Source organism: Camelus dromedarius, chromosome 4 (genome assembly GCF_036321535.1).
Source record: "Camelus dromedarius isolate mCamDro1 chromosome 4, mCamDro1.pat, whole genome shotgun sequence".
In the NCBI taxonomy this organism is placed as follows: Eukaryota; Metazoa; Chordata; class Mammalia; order Artiodactyla; family Camelidae; genus Camelus; species Camelus dromedarius.
In genome coordinates, this window is record NC_087439.1 from 59,732,272 (window position 1) to 59,758,596 (window position 26,325).

The window sequence follows — 26,325 nt, forward strand, 5'->3', positions numbered from 1 at the left end:
TCGAGGGTACAGCCACATATCCTTTAGATTTTGTTTTTGTTGATTCACTCATCTGGACACAGTCCCATATGTTATAAAACCATGGAAATGCAAATTTGGTAATAGTAAATGCCTAATCACTATTGGCAACTTTTCAGAAGTTAAATATTTCATAACTGTGACTGAGTCATTTACTGCAATCTGACTCACAGAGATGGTTATGTTTAATTTTGCTTCTCTAATAATGTACACCAAAACTTTTTAAACATGTCCTCAGTCTTTGGGAAAGTAGGTGGACCATGGCACCTGCCTGGCAGACGTTACAGAAGAAGCTAATTCTGATCAACCTTTTACACAGCTGTCAGATACGTAAAGATACACTAGACAGGGCAGCGTAAGAAGCATCTTTCACTGGTGTCATTCACAAGCCACACTGAGCGCTCCATTGTAAGATAGACCCACCAATAATTAAGCCTTCAAATCCAGTTGGTGTAAGAGCAGGGCTGAGACTAGGGTCTGGTATATGGGGTACCTAGGCTGGAAAATTTAAAGAGGCACTCACTTGCAGGGCCCTGAGTCCCCAACCTGCGAAAGAGCCACAAAGTCATGTCTGTAGGATCCAGGAGCACCTGATCTCCACATTCCACAGCTGAAGCAAAGCTTCAGAACCAATCTTCCCTGAGGTAGTAAAGGTTTGCTCATCTCCAGACCAGTGCTTGGAGGGAGACTCAGATATTTGCCTTGAGGGACCAAGACCAGCATGATGCGCTCATTTCCTTATTAGGATTAAGTCCCTGCACTTTCCGTCAATGACTGTGTGATAAAGACCCAGTAGCCCCCTTTTCAGATCCTAGAGCCCAAAATCTAGTCCAATATCTCAGGTTCCATCAGCTCCTGACAGAATTCCTGATGCAAATCACCTACTGAGATGGCAATATTACCGCTCCCTTGATTTCACCTCCTTGCTACTTGGTCTAGAGCCCGTCCATGTTCTTACCCACACATTCCTGGTGCCGTCTGCTGGCTGAGAATGCGCTTTGTCCGGCTAGTCCAGGCTTCTTGGAGTCTGTGGCTCAGTCTGTCTCCTTTCACTTAGCTCCCAGTTAGTTCTACCCTATCAGAGTTAACAGGACCATCCAAATACTGTGACAACCACAAGTGTCCCCACATACCTTAAATCTGTGTTATATTATACTGAGAAAGCAAGGAAAAACAGTGTTTGGGGTATTATTTATTCAAAACCTTGGAAGTCAAGCTAATCATACACATAACTTTTATAAAATAGTCAATATTGAACTATATATTACTAAACCCAGTGAAATATATCAAGAATGTAGCATCAGAGGAAGAGTATACATATCACTCATAAATAGGAAATTAACCTATAAGGAAGGGACACAACAGCAACGGACTTAAGTGAAAGACCCACGAAAGAAGGAAGAACAGCCTAGTTGTACTGTGGGCTCCAGACAGGCAGCCCTAAACCAATCAGGTAAGACAAATGATGCCAAGTAACCCTAAAGTGTGACTTCAAGCAACACAGGAGTTACAGCAGCTGAGGGGGAAGACAGAAGCAACTGGGGATAAATGAAAAAATAAGACAAAATGTGAAAGAACTTTTAAAACATTTCATCACCCTATTAATATGACTATCACCATATTGTTTAGTATTATGTCATCTTGGGTGCCCTCTAACTTACGAGAAACATCAGAACCAGGCAGAGCCATAAGAAACAACCCATCCCCAATCCACCCCCAAAGGGAGATAAACATCTGTAGACAAATCAGCAGTGTTTCTGGCCACTCAGTACAGAAACAATGGTGGGTGAGAGTCAATCCAGAAATTAAACAGAGCTCCCACTCTGCCAGACACTGCCACAGAAGGTGGGGTGCCAAAAAGACTAATAGACTGGGAAGCTCAGTCTCTTTAGCTTTACAGGTAAGCCTCACCATCACCTCCAAACACTAATTAAAATGACATCCCATGTGTCAGGAGGGGTGTGTTCCTAGGTTCCTACCAGATCAACTACAGTGAACTCTAGAGGTTTGGGGGAATGGAGCCAGGAGGTGCGTTAAGAGAATGCCAAATTTTAGTTTTTAATTAATATAATATTTGGAAGTCATGTTTTCAAAAAATAATTATCTAGTGATTCAAAAATAATTATCTGGTGAATAAGACTTCAAATCTGAATGTACTGTCAAAATTTTAACATATTTCATAGTTTCTTTTCAGGGCCAGGTATTACAAACCAAGGCAAATAAAATCCACTTTCATCAAACCTTCCCCAACTTGCTATACTGCCTCAAGTTTTGTCTTTCACTGTGCTCTTCCATATTCTGAACAAAGGGACACTTTAGAACTAAACTTTTTCCTTCGCAAAACAAGACTCATTTCATTATCTTGCATTCTCTATTACTCCTACCCTTAATGTGGTCTTAGCCACCCATATTAATTACAACTTTTAACCAATTTAATAACTTCTATTTTATAAAGAAATGTGGAGGTACATAATTGAGAACTGTTATATGTAAGCTTTTTAGCATGTGAACAAAGTTCATAACTGCACACAACACAACTGCCTACAGCCACACACATTCCATTTACACCTTCTCAAAGTGGCAAAAATGAGCATGTACATTAACATGGCCCAAGAGGACAGCCATTCTATGGCATATAAAAGTGAGAAGCAAAAGCATATAAACTTAAAACTATGTTTTTAAATCAATGTTCCAATATTCAACTTTTAAAATAAATAATCTAGCTATCTAATGATTAATCATTCATTAATTCAATTTAATATTATCTTAGGGTTTTAAATTACCTAAAGATGTTGCAATTATGTTTAAACTTACATAGCACAAAACATAATTACTGTTGATATAAAATAAAAAGTATGCCTAAATTACTCATTTTAGTGAACACAAGTTAACATTTTTCATAAACAAAGTCTCTGGCAATAATGCTACCTTACATCATGAGTAAATCAATATAAGAACGAATAATTAGGAAATTCAGATTAGCTAATCTCTTCATGATAAAACAAATCAGAATGTCATTAAAAAATGTACATGTATTTTACTTAACATTGAAAACTCAAAGAAAAGGCATATCATTGCCTTTTTTTCTCAAACCAAAATGATTAATCCAGCTTGATTTCTTCAAAGACTCTTAACTATAATTTGGATTCTTCAAATACTTCTAATCTAGAAGTTTTTGTAAGAAGAACTTTACTTTTTAAGGTTAGCACATTTAATATATTAGAAATTCTGGGCTTTTTTGTAAATTTGGGTATTTATGCAAGTGCATGCGTATGTTCATAGAACAATCAAAACAGAGCTCCTTTAAGACATTACAATGGAATTTATTAAAACCCTCCAGAGTATGAAAACATTTTACATTTACTTAGCAAGATATAAAGGCTGTTACAAATTATGGATGAAGACACACAGAGAGCTTATAACTTCAGTTATACAACCTCAATCCCAGGTTGAATGTAAAATCAGAAACACAAAAACTTACCAGTCCAGACCTCAAAAAGCTGCTCTCCATTCCAGTGAGCACAAAATTCTTAATCAATTTGAGCTCATAAAGGACAAAGGAAAGACCAAAAAACTGGATTGTTTGTCATCTCACTTCTAATAGAGACTAGGTCTCCATTATCCAACAGACTCGATCTCCAGTATCCAACCATCACCGAACGGCTAGACCATAAAACCAAATTCCCAATCATTGCTATCAATGTGGAATAACTTAGCCATGCATAAAACAGAAACAAAAACTATTTTAATCAGTAAAAAGGAAAAATAGACAGTAACCTTAGTTCTATAACCACTTTGGATTTCAAAAACAGAAAATCATGTCTCTTGTGCAAATATAAAATGAACATATTCAAAGTTTTATTCAACTCATTAACTAATGAGGGAACAAGTAAGATATTAAAACTAATTCAAAGAGTTTATGAGGAACTAGACATATATTAATAAAGAAACGTTAGGATTGCAGAGTTAGATGCAAAACTGATTAATGTCACAACCTATAGGGTTATCTGGCCCACCAGATAGAAATTATTTGCATCTCTGCCAAAATTCACAAGTTAACCTCTGCCCCTACAGAATTCTAAAACAGTTCAGTCAATAAAAAAATCAAGCCCTGAAAAGCTATGAAAGAACATCTGTTACTCTCTTGTCTACTTTCAAGTTTTGGATAATTTTTCTCAGAGGAGTGTGGTATTGCAAATATTACACGGGACACATTTATACTAAAAAATTATTCATTTATCTGAAATTCATATTTAACTGGGAATCCTGAATTTATTTTTTAACTCTAATAACCAGTTAACAAAAACCTTACCGAGTCTGTACAGTTCCATTGCCAACAATGTATCTTAAATCTGTGCCAAGCTTCATATTCTTGCGTAGATAATAAATATTAAGCGGTAGTTCAACTGTGCTTCTATTCTTTATATTTACCACTGGGAGGCGCATATAACTCACAGACTATGGGATGCCAGCGGGTTGAAGAAACCACAAGAGCGTTTCAACATCGCCTCCGCTAGGGGACGGTTCGGGAACCTCTCGGACTCCACAGCCAGGCTCTGCTCACGTGATTCCCTAAGCATCAGTGCGCACGCGCGCAACTGCTCCCTGGCCCGACCTGGACTGCGCAGGCGTTCCAGGGAGCGCGCAGACGCCATTGGTGGGGCTCACGGAAGGGGTGGAGACCCTGGGAGCACGCCAGCGCTGAGGCTGGGGGCAAGAACTGTTGGGGCGCTTTTCACGTCCTGGGTTTCTGGTGCTCCGTGGAGATGCCCAGCCGGGGTGCGCGACCCGAGGACGGTGCCGGGCTGGTCCCTGCCGACATCTCGACCCCGCACAAGGAAGATCTTAGCAGCAAGGTGAGTGTGGGACGAGGTGACAAGGCTCCAGGCTCGGAACAGGGCGCTGCTCGTCCGCGAAGATCCAAGCGGGCGCGCGGTCCGGTCTCGGCTTTGCCCGGCTGCTTTGACAGCTCCAGTTAAAGAGAGACCGTGAAATTTGCCCCGAGATTAGACCCAGGTGGCAGTGGGGCGGAGGTTTGGTTGGGTTTTTGTTTTTGTTTTTTACTTTTAGAAATATCACTTACCCTAGATCTGCTGCAAGTATTCTCCATCTCAGAAAATGTCACCATCATCCATCCAGTTGTCCATGCCAGTAAACTGGGAGCCAACCTTTATGTCCATCACGAAGTCTTAGCAGTTTTACTTTTGAACCCTATTTCAAATATGTCCTTTTATCTCCATATACACTCTTAACTTCCACAGCCAGCCACTTTTGTTTATCTACCATCAGGAACGCTTCAAACATTTCCCAACTGGTCTCTCCTCATCCATTGTTACCTTCTTCCTGTCTGTTCTTCGCTATAGCCAGAGCAATGATCCTAAAACACGTATCTATCACTTTTCTACTCCCCACCACGTCCACCCCAAAAGAGAAGAAAATCAATATAAATCTTAATCGACATAAATAGACAAAACCTTTAAAATATATTGAAGATGAAGATGGCTATAACCTTTTCAAGTAGTAGGTGCCCTAAGTGCTACTTTGGTTCTGTCCCAAATTAACAGTGGCATGTTTGGTATGTCTGTGGTCCCTCTGTCACAGTGTCCTTGTCTGAAGAACTAAACTGACCTGTGTGTCTACCATTCATAAAATGAATGGGAAAGCTCTGATGAATAACAAGTCTCAAGAAAGTTGTACAAATTCAGTCTTGGAATTCAACTCAGTCTAGTCAGATACTACACTGTCAGTTGGAGAGATGGAAGGGTACATACCTGTAGGAGGTGAATTTTCAAACCATACAGCCCACTCTAGTTACTACCATAGCAGGTGACTTATGCTGATATATGACAGATCCCTGTGAGAGGTAGAACAAAGATTTTAATCTGCTTTTAGAGCCACTAGTAATACTGTAATCAATCATGTTCACAAGATAACTACCTTTACTGAAAAGAGTTTCAAAGAAACGTAATTTCCACTTAATTGCGACAGCTCCTATTAATAAAAAGTAAGACCTAATTCCACAGTGTCAGCTGTGTGCTAGCCTTTGAGATACAAAGAGGAATAAAGCAAAGATGGAAAGTTATAGGTCACACTGCTCCAGATAGAGCATTTAGTACTACTTGCTTGTTCTGAATGTCTGGCTGCACCATTTAGTTAAATCATGAAAAGTACCTGGTGGGGATGAGAAGTGGGGAGACTAGCCCGCTCCTCATTCCATTTACTATTTTGAAAAAGCTAAAATATAACTTAAATCATTGAAAAATTGGTATTATGTTTGGTGCATATTGTCTTTTTTTTGATATTGTCTATTTTAAGTAAAAGGTAAAAATGTTATTTAGTAACTATGGCTCTTGCATGAATATGTATACTGGTTACCAACACCAACTCCCTGTCTGGGCTCAGTGGGCCAACTGACACTTAACAAGTGCAATCACTGTTTCTTCCTCCAAATTTCCTCCACCTGCACTCACCACAGACTGCTGTTGAAAAGAATCTATGTATTCACAGACTGCCCATTCGGACAGTCAGTACATTATCACCCCTTATCCCAGCTCTTTAATTTTAAAGGTCCCTCATTGAGCATACTTTGATAACCTTTGATTTAAGAAAGTTTTCTTTATTTCAACAGATTAAAGAACAAAAAGTTGTCGTGGATGAACTTTCTAACCTGAAGAAGAACAGGGTGAGTTATTAGAGTTATTCTGAATAGTATGCCAAAGGGTTTGATTATATCTTATTAACTATACAAAAAAGTTACAAGAACTACATATAAGATTTATATTACATTTATGTCAAAATTTACAAGATTACAACACCTTCTTAGTTAAGTTGCAAAAAGCAAAAAGTGTCCAAGATTTTATATATTTATTATATACAAATATCTATATAATAATCATAGTTAATACCTTTTCCCCATCATATGCAATTAACATTACCTTTGTACCAAATGACTACTAATGGTATTTATTTTATACCTGAATTTGGTGTTTTCTTTTGAAGTAAATTAACTTTAAATGTATTGAGAAGGCAGGAAGCTATTCCTTTAAGTGAATGTGTATAATAGTTGAAAAAACAAAAAAGACAAAGTGAATGTGTATAATAGTTGAAAAAACAAAAAAGACAAATGCTTCTCCCCCTCCACATTTTTTTACATCAAGCATCCAAATCATTAACCTGGTCATTTAATGCCATTTCCATTAATGTATTCATAAACAAGTAAGCTACTGCTTCGTGTGTAATTATACTGCCAAAAATGACATTTTAAAGTTAAGGAAGAAATGATTTGAGCCCTTTAAAGCTTTTTAAAGAGTATTTTGATAACTGACAGGTTAGACATTTCTGATACTGTCTTTCGTGGAATATTGAAGATACGACTGATACAGACTTTCTAGAGGGAAAATTGGCAGAAAGCATCAAAGCTTTAAAACTATTACTCTTTGACCCAACAGTTCTATTTATAGGAATTGATACTTAGGAGAGAATCATGATGAGTGCACAAAAATTTAGCTACAAAGCCTTCATCACATTGATTTATAATAGTGAAAAGTTGGCAACACCCTAAGTGTCTAAACTTGAGTACTGACCAAATAAACTGTAATATTATTAAAGGAAAGTGGTATTATAGTATATGCAGAGAAAAAAAGAGTTTTACTTCAGTGTTAGCAGTAGCAGCTTCTAGACAGTAGGATAATGGGTGACTTTTGTTTGTTTATCTGTATTTGCTAAGGTATTATTCTAAATGTATGTTACCGAACTTCAAGAATAGGGTTCAGTTTTGACATCTGCTTTTTAGATCAAATCATGATATTAGCCTAAATTATGTTTTGCAGAAAGTATATAGGCAGCAACAGAACAGCAACATATTCTTTCTTGCAGACCGAACAGAAATGCTTTCTGAAAGCAAAAGTAAGTTTTTTTGGTATATTATATGGTAATGCACAGAAATTCTTTTGTGGTCTTTCTGTAGAAATTCATGGTAGAGTCTAAATTATACTGTCTATATCTGAATGTTCATATATATATATATATCTGAAGATTGGATGGTGTTATACCTATTAATAAAATTAATGCAGTGATTTGGTTTTCCTCAAGTTAGCCTTCCAAAGATGAGTATATAGGGAAAAAAATTTTTAATGAGATACGTTAGAAAGCAATAATTATTAACATAAGCTTTCGAGTTTTAGACAGATCTAGGTATGAAATACTGTTCTACCACTTTCTACCTTTGTGATGTTGAGTGAATCACATTGAGCCACCAAGTCTTGTGGGGTTTAAATAAAATGGTACATATTTATAAAGTGCGTAGTTCGGTGCCTGAGTTAAACTAAGCATTTAACGAACAGAAGCTGGTTTCTAAAAGATAAACATTCTTCATTAGAAGCCTGTTGTAAATTATTATTTGAACTAACACAGTGCATGTACTCAAATGGTGTGATCTTGGTAAATAGCTTGTTTTCCCCTATGAATTACTAGGTAAAGGTCCAAGAATTTTTATTTCACTCAATATTTCTTCTCCCCTCCCCCACAGGTATACTGGATGAGCTGAGAAAAGAATACCAAGAAATAGAAAACTCAGAAAAAACCAAAGTCAAGAAATAGTCAACTTGATTTCACATCACAATGTGTGGCATTTGTTGTGCCGTAAGCTTTTCTGTTGAGCATTTTGGTGAAGATTTGAAAGAGGATTTACTGTGTAATCTTAAACGTCGAGGCCCCAATAGCAGTAAACAGCTGTTAAAGTCTAATGTTAACTACGAGTGTTTATTTTCTGGTCATGTCCTTCACTTAAGAGGTGTATTGACTGCCCAGCCTGTGGAAGATGAAAGAGGCAATGTATTCCTCTGGAATGGAGAAGTCTTTAGTGGAATAAAAGTTGAAGCTGAAGAAAATGATACTCAAATAATGTTTAATTATCTTTCCTCTTGTGAGAATGAATCTGATATTTTGTCACTCTTGTCAGAAGTCCAAGGTCCTTGGTCTTTTATATATTATCAAGCATCTAGTCATTCTTTATGGTTTGGTAGGGATTTTTTTGGTCGTCGTAGCTTGCTTTGGCATTTTGGTAATTTGGGCAAGAGTTTCTGCCTCTCTTCAGTTGGTTCCCAAACATCTGGAGTGGCCAATCAGTGGCAAGAAGTTCCAGCATCTGGAATTTTCAGAATTGATCTCAAGTCTACTTCCATTTCCAAATCTGTTGTCTTAAAATTGTATCCTTGGAAACATAACTCTAAGGAGAATGTTATCAAAGAATGTGTCAATAGTCTGACTCATATTTCAGCAGACTTGCCAACATTTGTATCGGTGGTAGCAAATGAAGCCAAACTTTATCTTAAAGAACCTGTCATTCCTTTAAATACGATGTTGCCACATGCCCCACTTGGGGTCCATTGCAGTAGCATTTCTAGCATCCCACCAACAAGAGAGACCCTTCAGGTCTTTCTTACCAATGGATGCATGAAGAAAGTAGTTCAGCAGTTCATTGATGTCCTGACTGTTGCAGTCAGTAGACGTGTCTTGTGTTTACCCAGAGACGAAAACCTGACATCAAGTGAAGTTTTGAAAACTAGTGAGAGGAAAGCAAATGTTGCGATCCTGTTTTCTGGGGGTATAGACTCCATGGTTATTGCAGCCCTCGCTGACCGTCATATTCCTTTCAATGAGCCAATTGATCTTCTTAATGTGGCCTTCATGACTAAACAAAAGACCACACCAACTAGTTTTAACAAAAAAGGGAGAAGACAGAAAGATCATTGTGAAATACCTTCTGAAGAATGCTCTGAAAATGTCACTGCTGCTTCTGCTGCTAGTCCCGGTGAACAATTCAATGTACCAGATCGAATCACAGGAAGAGCAGGGCTAAAGGAACTACAAGCTTCCAGTCCTTCCCGGATTTGGAATTTTGTCGAAATTAATGTTTCTCTGGAAGAACTTCAAAAACTGAGGAGAACTCGAATATCCCACCTAGTTCATCCCCTGGATACGGTGCTGGATGATAGCATTGGCTGTGCAGTCTGGTTTGCTTCTAGAGGAGCCGGTTGGTTAGTGACCCAGGATGAAGCAAAACCATACCAGAGCGCTGCCAAGGTAGGACACAGCACTGGGCTCACCACTTCTGAGACTGAATTTTGACGCTTAAATCTTTTAGCATTTAAGTCGCAAGACTATAGCATGTTTCAGTTGCACTTAAACTATAGCACAATATATATGACTTTTTAAAAACTGGGCATTTTTTTATTTTATGGCTTTGCCTTGTGGTTTTTCTCTGAAAATGTTATCTTTGGGATTATGATTTTTTTAAGCTTTGCCTTTATCTTAGTTGCTTTCCTGACTGTACAGTAGGTAACACTATTATATGAATTTCTTTAAACCTTTGTAGGTAGTTCTTACTGGAATTGGTGCAGATGAGCAACTCGCAGGTTATTCTCGCCATCGTGCCCGCGTTCAGACACACGGGTTGGAAGGACTGAATAAGGAAATTGCGATGGAACTCGGTCGAATTTCTTCCAGAAATCTTGGTCGTGATGACAGAGTTATTGGCGATCATGGAAAAGAAGCAAGGTAACTGTTATCTATCTGAGGGCGAGTGGGTAATTTTGTAAAAGCTGTAAAAGGAGATTTTAAATTCCTTTTTTTCTGGAGACCGTTCAAATGAATAACAGTAGCAGCAATATCTTGGCTTTATATTTCAGTCAGTCAGTCAGTCAGTGAGAAGCAAAGCTGAAGAAGGGCCAGAACTCATCCTCCAAGAAATAAATGACTTTTCAGTAATTTTCATAGATGATATAATGACGTGATTGCTTTTAAGACTACAATGAGAAAGACTGTAAAACTGAGATAGTGAAATACTGAGAGAAAGTATTTAAAGGGCTTTGTTTGGTTTTAAATGTTTGCTTCCCTCCCAGTAAGGGCGTAGTCCTCCTCCCAAGCTTTCTCCTCCAGTGTGAGAGACCCTGGCCTCGCCTCTAGAGTCATTTCTGCATGTACAGGCGTTCCTGGGTACGATGCTGCAGGTTCAGTCCCAGACCACTGCAGTAAAGCAACTCACATGAAGTTTTTGGTTTCCCTGTGCATACAAAAGTCATATTACACAAACTGTAGTCTATTAAGTATGCAATAGCATTATGTACCCCCAAAATGTATATATACCTTAATTAAAAAAAAGCAATCACAGAGGTAACATTAAGATCACTGATCACATATCACCATAACAAATATGATAATACTGAAAAAGTTTGAAATATTGCAAGAATTTCCAAAATGTGACACAGAGACACAAAGTGAGCAAATGATATTGGAAAAATGGCACCACTGATAGACTTGCTCAGCGCAGCCTGCCACACACACGCACGCACACACACACACAAACGGCAGTATCTGTGAAGCACAATACAACAAGGTATGCCTGTATAGATTCACGTTGATTTAAACGGTAGTTTCAATCCTAGATTCCCCTCTGTAATATGTTTTTTGAACACAATTTTGTCACATGTTGCAGATTACCTAAAACTTTCAGAAATCAGGCACTTTCATGTATATATTCTTTTGTAACCTTAGGGGTTTATGTTTACCTACAACCTATTTCTGATGATAGTAAACAAGTGTTTGAATATAGTTTTTTAAAGCATTAAGGATAAAAGATGTGTCACTTAATTATAAAAAGCAGAAATTTGTTCAAGTCAGTTAATTTACTAAGTGGTAGTTTTACTACAAGGGTGCAAGCATGCAAGAACAAGGAGTCCAGATAAGCTTTGTGGGAGTGGGAACAGCATCATGCACCAGCTCGCAGACTTCACTGTTCCTGTCTCTACTCCAGTCTTTCCTGCCTCCCACTGAACCATGATTGCCTTTACATGGTTGTCATTCCTGTGTTGCCAGTTCTGCCATGTGTAAAACTTTGACTACGAGGTCATTATTCTGTCATAATTTTCAAAATTTCATTATAAGGAAATACACAATGCCACAATACAGAGTGTGTAAAATGTTTTCCTTTTGAAGAGTGTATGTGTATGGGAGAGAAAGAGAAATTCAGTCCACTATTTCAGCTAGATCAGAGAAAAGGGAATTTATTTTATTCAGTAAAAGCAATAACATTTCTAAAGACCTCCATATGATACCCTTGGGTAAAAATGGATCAGAAGAATGTTTAAAACATACAGCTAATACAGAATTGTGATTTAACAAAAACCATTATAGGGGCTAGATCTAAACCAACTTATGGATTTGGGCATACATATTAACAGTAATCTATTGATTAGCTTCTCTTTAAATTTGCTTTTACAGTTAATTCATTTTTATAAAAAAATGCCTTTGCCATTTTTGCTCTCTCTAGTTAAGCTAGAATAAAATGTAGGGAAATAGAAACACTAGTGTAACTGTACTGCATTTTAAGGAATTGTGGGGCAGGGGAAGGGATTAGAGTATTTTAAATGAAAAAAGAACAGAATTTGGTAGGAAATTAGGGGAGCCAAAAAGGCAGAAAGTTATCTTTTTTGATCTAATATTTTGTTCTGTTATACCTATTTGTCACCATTTAATCAATTTAAATGTGACTAAACAATTTTGATGCCATAAAGTTTTACCGTAAGTGAATGTTTCACAAGTTCAGGATAATACAGCTCTTCTATATTGGTTTTGTATCCCTAAATTCAGTATCTTTTGACATGTAAAGAGCACACACAGATTGAATAACTGACTGAAGACCATGCTGTCTTCAGGGCATCCCCAAAGATATCTTGTGAAAAAATTTGAGAATTTATCTTTTAGCATATGTATTAAAACTAGTCAGGTGTTGTGAAATACTTTTTAGTGTGATTAAATTTTAGCTGTAAAATTGGGTAAATAGCTAGAATTTTTTAATTTAGAAAAATAGTGCCATCAAGAATTAATTTATACTGTGAATTTTAACATATTAAATAAAATACAAAAGAAATAATCACACAACAGATTGATTTTTTTTTTAATAGTGGTTATACTTTTTATTTTAGATTTCCTTTCCTGGATGAAAATGTTGTTTCCTTCCTAAATTCCCTACCAATTTGGGAAAAGGCAGATTTGACTTTACCCCGTGGAATTGGTGAAAAACTAATTTTGCGTCTTGCAGCAGTGGAACTTGGTCTGACAACCTCTGCTGTTCTGCCGAAACGGGCCATGCAATTTGGATCCAGAATTGCAAAAATGGAAAAGAATAATGAAAAGGCATCTGATAAATGTGGAAGGCTCCAAGTCAGTTCCTTAGAAAACCTTTCTATTGAAAAAGATTAAAATGTAATATCTCACAGTGTAACGTTTACTGAATGATGATTTAAAAAAAAAGACTCTCTGTTGTATAATGTGGCTTTAAAGTTCATTATGTGAATTTTTACTTAACTTTGTAGCTTAACACAACCAACTTATTCAAATCGACACTCCAGAGAAAGAGAGACTACTTGAAAGAACAACCTAATAGAACTTTCCTAATAGAAAAGTCTAGTATTTTTTTTCTCACGTAAACCTGTTTATTCTAGGAAGAGCAACTCATTGAGAGATAAAACTGTTTTAAAAATTCACGTATATGTACTGTTCATTGTTTCTAAGAACAGATTAGAGCCTTAGCTTTTTAAACTTACATACTTATCAAAGGAATAAAGCCAACCACAAAATAAGAATCAACAGAATGCAGTAATCCAATCATAAAGGACAGTCAAATGTGCTTACACATATTCAAGACATCAATCATCTGAGTTATAAATAAGTAATTCCTTTGTGTCCTTTTTCTTTTTCTTTTTTTGAGATTCCACATATAAGTGATATCATGGCATTTTTCTTTTCTCTTTCTGGCTTGCTTCACTTACAATGATGATCTCTACAACATGGATATTTTAAACTGTGATATTAACATTGTTTTGAACTCTTACATGGAGTAATGTCCCACCAGCAACACTAGAAGAAAAGCAGCTTTTACTTTTCATGGTATCTACATCCAGAAATAACTCAATTTGTTACTGTTGTTATTTGACAGATGAGAGAACTAAGGTGTAGAGAAGCTAAGTTTGAGGTTCACACTCCTGAGCAATACGTGGCTCATCTCCTGAGGCAGCTCACTGTCCCACTCTGAGAACTTTTAAAAACTATTTTAAACATTCTCCTGTCCCACAGATCTCTAATCTCCCTCTTTTCCCCATTCTCAGCTCATGACCTACGCTTTTCACAGAGAACTCCAAGTCATCAAGCCAAGAACTACAGCCCTTTCCAACACCAGAAATTCTAACGCACCTGTTTGTGCCCCCATCCTTCTCTCCCTTCTTCCCATTCAAAAGAAAAATGTGTGGATCCACCTGTTCTCTGTACCCCAGCCCTTCCTGCCTTTCAGAAACCTTATGCCCATCTCTTTAGTATCTCCAGCCTCTTCTCTATAGCATTACTTAAAATGTTCTGTAGTCTATACCAGTTTAAAATGAACACCCCAGGTCCTCTATCTTCTGCTTACATTCTTTTGCCTCTCATCCACACTCATCCTCTCCACCTTTTCACCTATTCACTGCACTCCAACCTGACATCCACCCACATTATTCAGTTGTGACCACCATATACCAAGGTCATGTTTGGGATCTGTCCCCAGTCAGGGCTGACACCCTTTCTGGATCTGGACATACTTTGATTCTTTTAATCATAGTGGGAAAGAAATTTCAGAATTCTGGCCGATACATATCAGAGACTTTCACATGCCCTGAATTTATTCCCTGGTAAATGCAATGTTCAAACCAGATTTAGATATTACATAAATAACTTTCATTCTTCTGTCTGAAGGCAGACAACTGCAAGAGTGTACATGGTCCTGAGCACTAAACAGATGTTGCTCATATTGGGAGTAGATAAACTAAGATTTGCCCCATAGCCTAGAGTTGAATTTAATAATAATTTTTGAGTAACAATACAGTTCAATGGTAAAAATATACCAGGCACTATTCTATGAGCTTCACATGCATAATTTAATCAATTGAATCTCTGAAGGGAAACTCCAGCTTACCTTCTCCAGCAAGTGTTCGTGTTTTTTGTTCGTTTTTTTTTTGGTTTTGGTAGGGTTTTCTTCAGTCCCCAGAGGGCCTGGTTGTTTACAACTTTCTTGCAACTTAATCCCATAAACTCTGGAATGAAGGTCTATGTTAATCCTTAAACAAAGGAACAATCTTTCCCAAGATTTGAGACACAGAACAAACCGTCTGGTACCTGAACAAAAAACCTTTAGATACAGGAATTTACATAAATTGTTACTACTTCATAAGTACAAATGTGCAAATCTCTTAAAGAAGGCAGCGACTTTCTGACATCTCTTGCCCAGGAAGAGCAATCACAAATTTACTATTATTCACTACGACCACAGCAGCTAAAATAATGACATGGTTGGAGTAAGAGAAATTCTGCCCCCAGTCACCAAAAACTCCATGTTGCAAAATTCAGTGGAAAAGCTCTGATCTCCCTTGACCTAGCAGCCGCATCCAATAAAGCTGGCCATTATTCATGAAACACTTACCTTGGCTTCTGTGACCAATTTTGGTTTTCCTCCTGCTCCCCTGACTACTTGCTCTTTGTCTTCTTTGCTGACTCCACCCTCTCCACTTCACACTTTAAATATTAAATTCCTCAGGTTTCCATTCTGGGTTCTCAACTCTCCTCCTCTGGTCTCGCCCTTGATTTCAGCCACTGCCCTGGCTTCAGTTACCTGAAGTCTGCCCAAATGTATAACGTCTAACCACAGCAGCCCGTTCTCAGCTCAGACCTGTGTATCTCAGGCACATCCGACGTTTCTACTTCGTTCTCTCACGGGTACAACTGAACTCTTAGTCTTGCCCCAGTCCCCTGTTGTTCCTGACAGAAATTTGGGTGTCACCTAGACAACCACCTTCTTTTTCAACTTTATCACTATTCAGTCTGTTACCACCAGGCCATCTCATTATTTCTCAAACCCATCCACAGCCCTCCATTCCACTGTCACAATGCAAGCCTGCCACTACCATCTACTGCCACCAATCTAGCCTAAACTTTTAGAATGAAGTCCAAAAGCTTTAACTCGGCAACCTGCAGAGTCTGGCCCTTACCTACCTCCTCCGCTAATTTTGTGCCCAAATCCCTCTTATTCTCTATGTAAAGTTTTGTTCCCATGTATGGCACTGTTTAAATACAGCTGTATAATGATCTGTGTAACTGTAAGCTCCTTGGGGTGTTGTGTCTGCCGTTTTCCTTGGTCTCCAACTCCGAGCACAGTGCCTGGCTCACAATAAGCGTTCCGTCAATGGTCGTTGAACGAAAGAATGATGATGGAGGTGGGATTCCAACTCAGGGCCAGCTCAGAGCCTGGCGCCCTCGCCTCTGCCACTCTGTTTTTGGCTTTCGCGGAAACAAACACTGAAAGCAGAAAATGGTGCAGATGCACGGCGCGCAGAGCCCGAGGCAGGACTGAGTTCTAACCGGGAGGGCGGGGTGAGGGGGCACTTCTGCCCGGGAAGAACCTGCGCCGCCGCAAGGGAGCGCGACGCCGTGGAGGCCCGCCTGCGGGAGCACAGGGGCGCCCCCTTGCGGCGACGCCCGGCCGCCTCAGGCCCGGAGGACCAACGGTTTCGGCTCGCGCCCGGGCGGCCGCAGGGTTCGGCCGAGCGCTGGACGGCGGGCGAGGCCCAGGGCTCCCAGGAGGGCGGGGCGGCTGCGCGAGGCGAGGCTTCCCCAGGCCCTCGGCTCAGGAGGGTCGCTCCCAGCCCTCCCCGCAAAGGGGCCCCTCGCCCTCGCCCACGCGGGGCTCGTGACGGCGGACTCGGGCCCAGCGAGAGGCCGTTCGAGGCGACCGCTAACCCCCGCCCGCAGGAACACTCCGAGACCAGCGTGGACACCCCTTCCTTCTCCTGTACAAGAACACTGACATTTCAAAGTAGGTTTCTTCCCTTTCCTCTCCTGTTCTCCCCTCCCCCTCCTTTCCGCCCCTCCCCTCACCTCTTCCCTCCCTCCCCCCTCCTCTTCTCTCCTTTCCCATTTCCCGTGGCCGTGTGGGCACAGGTCTTGGTCTTGAGGTTGGGCGAACCTGGGTAGGTTCTGATTCTGAAGGTGTGAAACCTCAGTCAGGCACGTTCTGTAACCTTCCTAGTCTCCAACGTGGGGATGCCAACGCCTGTCTCTCTGATCTGGGTTCTTCAAGTGTCCTGCCCAAACTAACAGCTTCGACATCACCTCTAACTTGTCCAAAAACGGAAATTCTCTGGCCTCACTCCAACCAACAGAATCAAAAACTGGGATAGGGTCCAGCAATCTGTCTTAACAAAGGTAATTTCGGTACAGGCTAGATTTGAGAACAATGTACAAAGGGTCCAGTTATATTAAATAAATAATATGTATAAAGAGCTGGGCAAATAGTAGGTGCTCAATAAATAGTGATTATAGTTATTATTATCCCAGGAACAGAGAGGCATTGCACAGAAATTCTATTTCTATTGCACAGAGATAAAGTTAAGCAGGTATTTCTTGTCTTTGCTTTTTTTTCTTTTAAAGCCAAGTCTTTATTTTCTTGCTTAAAAATAAAAACAAAACTGAAAACAAAATAGACCTCGGGAAAAAGTCTCCACAACAAAAAAGAATAGGTATGCAACCGTGGCTTCTTATGTATAAACTGACATTTCTTTTTGACATACTTTTTAGTATCTTTTGACTTCTTTTGAAAAGAATATGATTAATGTCAAAGGTTTTACAATTTTATTATAATTCAAATTTCAAATTGCTTATTCTACAATTAGTTTAAGCCTGAAAAAATATTAGAATTATTATATGATCCAACAGTTCCACTTATGGGTATTTATTTGAGGAAAATGAAAACACTAACTCTAAAATATATGTACATAGACTGCCATGTTTATTGAAGCACTATTTACAACAGCCAAAATATGGAAACAACCTAAGTGTCTATTGACTGGTGAATGGATTAAGAAAATGTAGTATGTATACCTATACAATGGAATATTATTTAGTCATAAAAAAGAATGAAAATTTTGCCATTTGTGACAACATAAATGGACCTTCAGGGCATTTTACTAAGTGAAATAAGTCAAACAGAGAAAGACAAATACTGTATGATTTCACCTATCTATGGAGTCTGAAAAGAAAGAAACAAAAAACAAACCCACACACAGATACAGAGAAGATTGGTGATTGCCAGAGGTGGGGTGGGCAAAATGGGTGAAGGGAGTCAAAAGGTACAAACTTCAATTATAAAATAAATAAGTCATAGGGATGTCATGTATAGCATGATGACTGTAGTTAATACCTTATTGCACATTTGAATGTTGCTAAGAGTAAATCTGAAAAGTTCCATCACAAGAAAAAAAATCCTGTAACTGTGTATGGTGATAGATGTTAATTAGACTTATTGTGGTGATAGTTTCAAAATATATACAAATATAAAATTATTTTACCTTGTACACCTGAAACTAAGATAAAGAATGTCAATTATACCTCAATTATAAAAAAAAAAAAGTTTAAAAATAATTGAAAATGATTGACCATGAAACAATTAAGCTTGTAATGATGAAATTATTTCTTGAGAAATACAGCTTCATTACATGGCAAATTTTATGGCTTGTCTTTTCCTTTTTATTTATTGCAGAAACTTCAAAAAGGACACACTAGGATTAATTAGAAATGTTAAGATTGTCCAAAAAAGGATTACCTAGATTTGATCAAAGTCAAGACAAAGAAACTTACCTGGAAAATTTAGCAGTACAGAGAAATGCTTCTGCTTTTTTTGAAAAGTATGATCGGAATGAAGTACAGGAGTTGCTAACGACTGCCCTAGTTAGCTGGTTGTCTGCCAAAGAAGATGGCCGCTCTCAACTAGACACCCCATCTGGAATTATGAGTCAAATAAATAATGTAGCTTTCTCCACTGCAATCCTACTCACTCCTATGGACACTACTGCCCTCTTGGACTATAGAGAAGTCCATCAGATCATAAGGGAATTGGCTATTGGAATTTATTGCTTAAATCAAATCCCGTCGATCAGTTTAGAAGCTAACTATGATCAGAGTTCTTCTTGTCAATTACCTCCAGCTTATTGTGACACCAGAATTGGGCAGATTCTGATCAGTGTTGACTACATGTTGAAAGCACTATGGCACGGAATATACATGCCCAAAGAAAAGCGAGCCAGATTCTCTGAATTGTGGCGAACCATCATGGACATCGATCCAGATGGGAAGCCTCAAACAAAGAGAGATATTTTTGCAGAGTTTAGTTCAGCAGGTAAGAGAATTTAATATGTTTTATTTTTATTAGAAGTCATTTTTTAAAATTTAGAAGTAATTTATCAGTGACTCAGTTTTATGTATTTAGCCATATTTTTCAAATTCCAAAGAATCTATGGTTTCAGTAAAACTTTAATTTTTTTTCAATGTTACCTCCTGAATTCTGGTTGGGACCTGAGCCACAGAAGTGTTTGTTTGCCATCTATGCTATTTGCTGTATTTGTGGCTAGATTGCTGTGATGTTCAGATGCCTGGGGAATAAGGTTTGCTTGATGACAAGAAGGCAGCCTGACTCACCTGCTGCAGATTGGGTTTCCAGATATGTTTCAGGCTCTGTAGCTTTTCTTTACCAGCAAGCAGTACCATCTCTTGGAGATGGTGTCTCTGTGTCTCAAAGACGGTTTAGATAGCTAATAGCTCTCATTTCCAGGCAGGGTAATCAACTTCTGTTGAGAGCAGGCTCCAAGAGTAGTAAGTATAGACAGAAATTCTCCTCCTCTGGGAATGTTGCAATCAGCACAAATGCCACTAGGCAGGTGCAGAGTACCAGAGGATCAAAGGATCGCTGGCTTCTAAAAGATTATAGCTCTAACTGGAACATAATAAATCTCTTCTTGTTATTCAGGGCTTTGGGGTAACTGGGGTGAAGAAATGCAAAATACTGCCAGTAATGTCTAATAAATTCCATTAATTTCTGTATTGTCTTGAGTGGTCTCGTAGTTCCCTCTGAAAGGCTACTGATACTGTCACGTCATGCAGAGGCATTGTTGAAGAGAATATGGCATGGTCAAAGTCTTCAAAACATTTTGTAGCATTTACCCAGAAGTGAACTCTGGCACTCTAGGACCTCCAAGGCTAGTTCAGGTTGTGTAACTAAATTAAGATGTCATTTTCATAGTTGATGACCCTTCGGTCCTGGAAGTTATCTAGTAATCTGTTCACTAAGTTACTGGACAACAGTAGAGAACTTGGCACAAGCCAGATGACATCTTTGCATAGTTGAATTGGCTGAGATGTGTCTGGAAAACTAAGTTACATGGTTTGCCCTTCTTGATGGAGATGATGCCAGGAGCTTTGTGAAGACCTGAGCTCTGTGGAGGTTAAGGATCAGCAGGAATGGATAGTAGTTTTTAATGTTAGAGCTTTGACGATTTTGACAAAAACTGGGTTTGCTTTTCTTCTCTTTTTACAAAGATTACTCTGAGACTCTCCTCAGAGAGGAGGTGGGACTAAGGAATCATCATTCCAGTCTGGCATGTGTCAGGCAAGGCAGAGCCCAGAGCTGACAGACTGGTAAAGAAACAATGAGCCTTTTTAGATTCAGATATCTCTAGATATCTGAAAACTTCCATTAGAAAAGTCAAATTCTGGACCGTGATCAGGGTAGAGGTGTACATTGAGGATTCAGTCATTCATATGTTAAAGTCACAGGAGCCTTTGGATCATCCAGTGAGAGCATCAGTAGTAAGAAGAGACATGGCCGGGCAGGAGGGAGCATATGTCCTGCTTTGTAACTAAGGACAGAGGGCTCCGGCTTAGCTGATGGTAAAGTCAGATGTATCAGGCAACTTCATGCCCCAGCATCTGGTCTATTGAATCCAGCTATCTGTCTTATTGAGGCCACCCTCTATGAGGATTTTCTCACAGTTGTGCTCCTTTGAGGGGAGCAGACACACATAGGAACATTTTAATAAAGTTGCAAGTGGAGGTGCGGAGACCCAGAGACTAAAGTTGCCTGTCTTCCATTGCCTACATATTCAGGGGTGATATTCAAAATAAACCACTGGCACAGCATGAGCACTGACCAGTCAGAACAGACATCAGCAATAATGAGACCTCCTGCTTGTTGTGTGTACCCTTTGCTGGATCGTGGAGCTTCCCAGGCTATCCCAGGGGAGGGAGGCATTCAAAGAGCTCAGGGCAATCCAATTTATCAAGCAATGTGGAAGATTTCAATATTTTAACAATGTGGCCATATTGATACATAGCTAAATGTCAGTCCTTGACAGTTCTACTTAATTCTCCTTTCCTGGATGGGAATTCATGTCTTGACCATTGTGATTCTACCTCTAAAATATCTCAAAATCATCCACTTTGGTTTACCTCTACTACAACACCCTGATACACCCTTTCTCCAGGCTTACATATTGCAACTGCCTTCTGACTGCTCTCTCTGCCTCTAATCCCCTTTTCACTGTATATAAATAAGGCTAGAAATCTTTACAAATCCAATGACTCTACCAACATGTGCCTGGGAAAAGTTGTGTCTGTTACACTAAACTACTTTGTAGTATTGACTGCTGAGCAAAGAAGAGTGCCAGATGGGGTTTTCTTCTCCCTCCACTTCACTGTGGGGGTCTGCTGAAGAACCAGCAAGTGCTTCAGGCACTGTAACAGTGGTGTGGTGCAAACAATGGTAAGTGGCCAAGCAGAGGCACATGAGTCAGGCTGGAGCAGAGGAGACTCACAGAGGCAGCAACAGAAATGGATCCAGGTTCCTCTCATGCACCACATCTGGAGCATCACTGTGAAATCCTGCAGGGCCATGCATCAGACTCCAGGAAAGGGACCTGGACTCTTAGAAAAGGGGGCTTTCATGCTGCATGCTTAAGGAAACACAAGGTCAGAGACCAGCATACAAGAGCAACGTATATGAGCCTAGGTAACCCCCCCGAAATTAAAGCCTGAAATGGGGGCTTAAGGCAGGGTAGTTTATGAGAAATTACTCCAAGGAATAGGAGTGAAGAACAGAAAAAGTGAGTAAGAAAGGAGGAAACATCAATCCAAGCATGTGTCATTGAGCTTTCACCATCTGGATAATTGGGGACAGCTTTGCTGGGACTCTCTGAGGAGTCACCTGGAATATGCTTTAGGATTGTCAGCCCAAGGGATGGAAGAGTGGAGCATATATTCCCTGGCCTTTCTCTGCACTGGTCAAAGGTTGCCTGGGGGTTAACTCCCTCACAGTTTCAGATTTGTTCATGCATCAGAATGAATGGCTGGATGGGTTCCATCAGGAGTCCAACACACAGTGGTAGAGAAGCCCCAGGGTAGTGCTGTGTCTACAGCAAGGTGCAGTCAGGTTATATCTGTGCGGAGCTGGCCCATGCACCAATGGCTAGAGTGAAATGTATGGTGTAGGAGGAAGTGAGGTAGGAAACAAAAGGTAAAAGGGGTCTGATACCGAATGTGACTCATGGAAATTTGGCTCCAGCCCTGTGCTCTCAACTTAGTCCTCATAGTTACAGCTGTATGGTGGCAAGCTAGTGGCAAGAATTGCTATATCATCCTTCACATTTGGGGAAACAGCACCTCCTCTTTTGGCTTACTGAGAGATTGGGTTCAAACCTTACAACTGACCACATCACTGCCTTAAACACTGTGCTCCAGTGGATTTCTAAGGAACTCTGCAGGAGGCCAACTCTTTTTCTGGAAAGGCAGACTGCTGGGAATCAGTGAGGCCAGGTTAAACTTCACCTCTCTGATAGCTTTGCACTGTACAAAACCACCAGCAAACACTACCTTTAAAAAAACAGTAGTTGGGAGTTTGGGACTTGCAGATACTAACTACTATATATAAAACAGATAAATAGCAAAGACCTACTGTATAGCACAGGGAACTATATTCAATACCTTGTATTAGCCTATAAGAATTTGAAAAGTGTGTGTGTGTGTATGTATATATGTGTATGTATATATATATATACACACACACGTATATATATATATATATACATATACACATTTATATAGCCGAATCACTATGCTGTACACCAGAAATTAACACATTGTAAATCACCTATACTTCAACTTAAAAAAAAACAAAACAGCAACAGACAATACAGCCCCCCAAAATCTGACCATATTATCCTGTTTGCTGAGAGGGGATTTTAATTAGGGCAGGTCCCTTGATCTGACCTTATTTAATTCCCAAAGCTGGTCAAGTAAAGTGGTTTTTCTTATGGCTCTGCTCATTCCCTGTCCTTTATCTGGAGTACCCTTTTCCCTCACCCCACTCTTCCACAATCTTCCCCATGTTATTGCTATTCATTTTGAGACTTGATTCAGACACGGTCTCCTCTACTCTGTGCACACTGTACCATTTTGTATTGAAATTATTGGCTTCATCTGTTTTCCTTAAGAGATTTCCTGTGTTTGAGAGCTTAAGAGGACAGAAAAGTGTGTCTTTTTGGGCTTTACATTCTTGTCACATCTACACTACATAGCAAGTTTTTAATACATGTAGAAATTAAATGGTTTATAACAATGTAAGACAAAGGGAATTGAAGGAAACTCTCAGGTTTTTAGTTTGAGGAACTGATAGTGGGTTTTTTTTTTTTTTAACGGTGATAGGGAATGAAAGAAAAGCATATTTGGGGAGAGGAGGGATGGATTTTGTTTGGGAGTGCTGTGACATTCAAGTAAAGATTTCTATTAGGCACGGAGAAAGAATCTGGAGTGCAGGAGCAAAACCAGGGTAGGAGGTAAGATTAAAAGAAACTAGCATAGAGGTTTTAACAATAGACTCTTGTGTTCCTCCCCCCATCTTCCAAATTCAGTTATATCCAATTTTAGGTTAAGTCCTGGCTCATTTTTTTTCACTTTACTATGACGTTGTATATATCTTCCCAGCTGATTTGCATAACATGCTACAATCACATTACCTTTAATTAATAACTGTGACATAAACTATTGAGTTATTTTAAAAGGTTAGCTTAGTTTTCTATTGTACTTATCATCTCAGCCTCAAACTTTTGGTCAGAAATACTGAGCTCCTGGCAGCGCAGCGATAGATCCGGTAGCGCAGCAGTTCCGTTTTCCCCTCGGAGACGTCGCTCTGCACGCATCCACCCTCCTCCTTCCGTCTGAGCGGATTGATTCGTCTCTAGGCACTTTCCTTTACTACTCTCCAAAGTCCATTCTCCCATCCTCCATCCTTCCTTCCTTCCTTCGCTCCCCCAGGCCTCCTCATTCCAGTCCCGGCCTTTCACTGAGAGGCTCTCCGCATCCTGGTGACCCTTGCTGTTTGTTCTGGTTGGGGCGGCGGGCGGGAGGCGGGAGCCGGCTTGCCGACGGGTGCCGGCTTGCCGACGGGTGCACCGCACTGTGGAGTGATCGGGAAAGACTTCTCCCCAGATGCTGTAAATATAGGTCCTTTTCCTCCAGTCTCCTGCTGGGAGGGGGCTAGGAGTCTGGGCCAGAGGAGGGGAAGGGACTGTGATCTCCCCAGTTCAGCCTGCAGATTCTTCTTAACCCGGCTTTCGGCGGTTTTCAGCACTTGGCGCTCCTCCTGGCCCTCCACTGTGCCTCGGGGGTAAAGGCGATGCCCTGTGGGGAAGCGACGGGGGGGGGGGGGGTCTCACCACTGCACCTTCGTCAGACTTTGCACCAATCTTTTTTTTTTTTTTTTAAATTATGCCATGACCTGTCGTTTAGAGGTTCCATGTGCTTCCAGTTTCTAATCCTTCCTGCCCATGCCCTTCCTGGGTGAGAATTGACTTGCTGCACGTTGGCTCTCAACCACCCACGCCACAAAGCTTTAAAGGTATCAGCAATGCTCTGGCTTGTATTTAGACCTATTTTAACTGTCAGAAATGCTTTAATTTCTTTATAATCTCTTTATTTATCTTATGAACTCCTTTGCGAAAGGGAGACGAATCATAGTGGCCATCTTAAAAATCCAAGAGTATTCTGGCTTTTTTAACATATAGATTTGAGGAAGGAAAAAAGGGAAAAAGAAAGGGGAACACATTGATGTATTATTTACAGCACATTTAAGGCACATATGTTACAAACAAACTCCACATTTTCTACAGTTGTGTTTTATGATTCTAAGCCATTTTCTCAAACCGAGATTAAGGGGTAACATTATAGATGTAACTGTGCTAGAAGACAATGGACAGCATGAAAGTCTCTAATTTCAATATAAACGGAGAAAATATAGGAAATTTGTCATTTATAATATATAGTAAAATCAAGTTTAATATTCTTGTTTCATCATAATTAGTTATAGGCAAGTTGTTTCTTGTGTATGTTTAGCTTCTGTTATCAGCAAAAAGAAGGAATGTGTAATATAGGACCTGAAAAAGCTTTATGTCCAAGAAGGAAGCTGTTTCTCTGCTTAAAGAAAGATCACATTTCTTGTTGTTCTTCTACATTTTATTTGGTTAAAGATGGGACATATGTTACTATATTTCCATGGTGTATTTCTCCAAAGAGAATGAAAGTCTATTCTTTATAATTCCTTTGGTCTGCTTAGTTACCACTTACCTGTCTGCTTTCCTTCTTGGACAATTGAATTGGCATTTCATTGTCCCTTTACCGTCATTTTGGTTGGATTTCAATGAAACCCTGTGTTTAATCTGCTCGATTTATCCAGAAGTCAAGTATACTATGAAGTTTTCACTGCCTAAAAGTTTTCTTTTTTACCCTAAAGGTTTGATTGATATTACAAAGGATCCAGACTTTAATGGAATCTATGATGAAGATATGAATGAAGATCCAACATATAATCCCAATAGCCCTGAAGAAATAGCTACATTTATGAAATATGCTGAAAATATTATGCTAAAGTTGACATTCAGTACTACACAAGTTCAACAGTATGAAAATGTTTTTATATTTGAAACAGCCTATTGGCTTACTAATGCTATAAAATATAATCAGGATTATCTTGATATTTGTACCTACCAGAGATTACAGCAAAGATTATATCTTCAAAAAAAGATTATTCAAAAACATTTTGAGAAGAAAAAAGAAATCAGAAAAGGGATAGAATACCTAAAGTTAATATGTTTTCTGACTCCATTTCTATTGAGTTTAAAAAAGAAGATGAAAGTTCCATATTTAAGTAGTCTGCTTCAGCCTTTTTCAGGTAAGAATATCACCAGAAATTAATATGAAATGTAAATATATATTAAATTTATATTTAAATTCAATTTTGTTGCTAGTATGCAGATCCAAGCAAGTAACCAAGCTGTAGCCTGTTAGAAATAATAATAATAAAAAAAGTAATGTCTCCAAAGTAATTAAAAATACTTGGCACATTCA

General features: G+C 39.3%; 3 protein-coding genes across 3 annotated transcripts in view; all 3 read left to right on the top strand.

Annotated features, from left to right (window-relative positions):
* Positions 1–4,671: 4,671 nt before the first annotated feature.
* On the top strand, positions 4,672–8,685 carry ASDURF (ASNSD1 upstream open reading frame). Its single transcript, XM_031451799.2, has 4 exons — positions 4,672–4,874; positions 6,647–6,700; positions 7,848–7,923; positions 8,546–8,685. Exons 1-4 carry the CDS (start codon positions 4,785–4,787, stop codon positions 8,614–8,616), a joined length of 291 nt encoding a protein of 96 aa, XP_031307659.1. The 5' UTR covers positions 4,672–4,784; the 3' UTR covers positions 8,617–8,685.
* ASNSD1 (asparagine synthetase domain containing 1) lies at positions 8,638–13,562 on the top strand. The gene is made up of 3 exons (XM_031451791.2): positions 8,638–10,101; positions 10,394–10,575; positions 13,002–13,562. Exons 1-3 carry the CDS (start codon positions 8,638–8,640, stop codon positions 13,276–13,278), a joined length of 1,923 nt encoding a protein of 640 aa, XP_031307651.1. The 3' UTR covers positions 13,279–13,562.
* A 3,023-nt stretch (positions 13,563–16,585) lies between these two features.
* ANKAR (ankyrin and armadillo repeat containing) overlaps positions 16,586–26,325 on the top strand; it is a 54,815-nt gene continuing 45,075 nt past the window's right edge. Inside the window, exons 1-3 of the mRNA XM_031451800.2 lie at positions 16,586–16,915; positions 18,638–19,273; positions 25,712–26,149. Of these exons, the coding sequence (XP_031307660.2) occupies positions 18,673–19,273; positions 25,712–26,149 (1,039 nt within the window). The 5' untranslated portion in view covers positions 16,586–16,915; positions 18,638–18,672. The remainder of the gene's footprint in view (positions 16,916–18,637; positions 19,274–25,711; positions 26,150–26,325) is intronic.

Coding starts and splice junctions, on each gene's coding strand:
- ASDURF (XM_031451799.2), top strand. CDS start 4,785: ATGCCCAGCCGGGGTGCGCGACCCGAGGACGGTGCCGGGCTGGTCCCT. Junction 4,875..6,646: donor AGGAAGATCTTAGCAGCAAG/GTGAGTGTGGGA, acceptor TTATTTCAACAG/ATTAAAGAACAAAAAGTTGT. Junction 7,924..8,545: donor AATGCTTTCTGAAAGCAAAA/GTAAGTTTTTTT, acceptor CCTCCCCCACAG/GTATACTGGATGAGCTGAGA.
- ASNSD1 (XM_031451791.2), top strand. CDS start 8,638: ATGTGTGGCATTTGTTGTGCCGTAAGCTTTTCTGTTGAGCATTTTGGT. Junction 10,102..10,393: donor CATACCAGAGCGCTGCCAAG/GTAGGACACAGC, acceptor AAACCTTTGTAG/GTAGTTCTTACTGGAATTGG. Junction 10,576..13,001: donor GATCATGGAAAAGAAGCAAG/GTAACTGTTATC, acceptor TTTTTATTTTAG/ATTTCCTTTCCTGGATGAAA.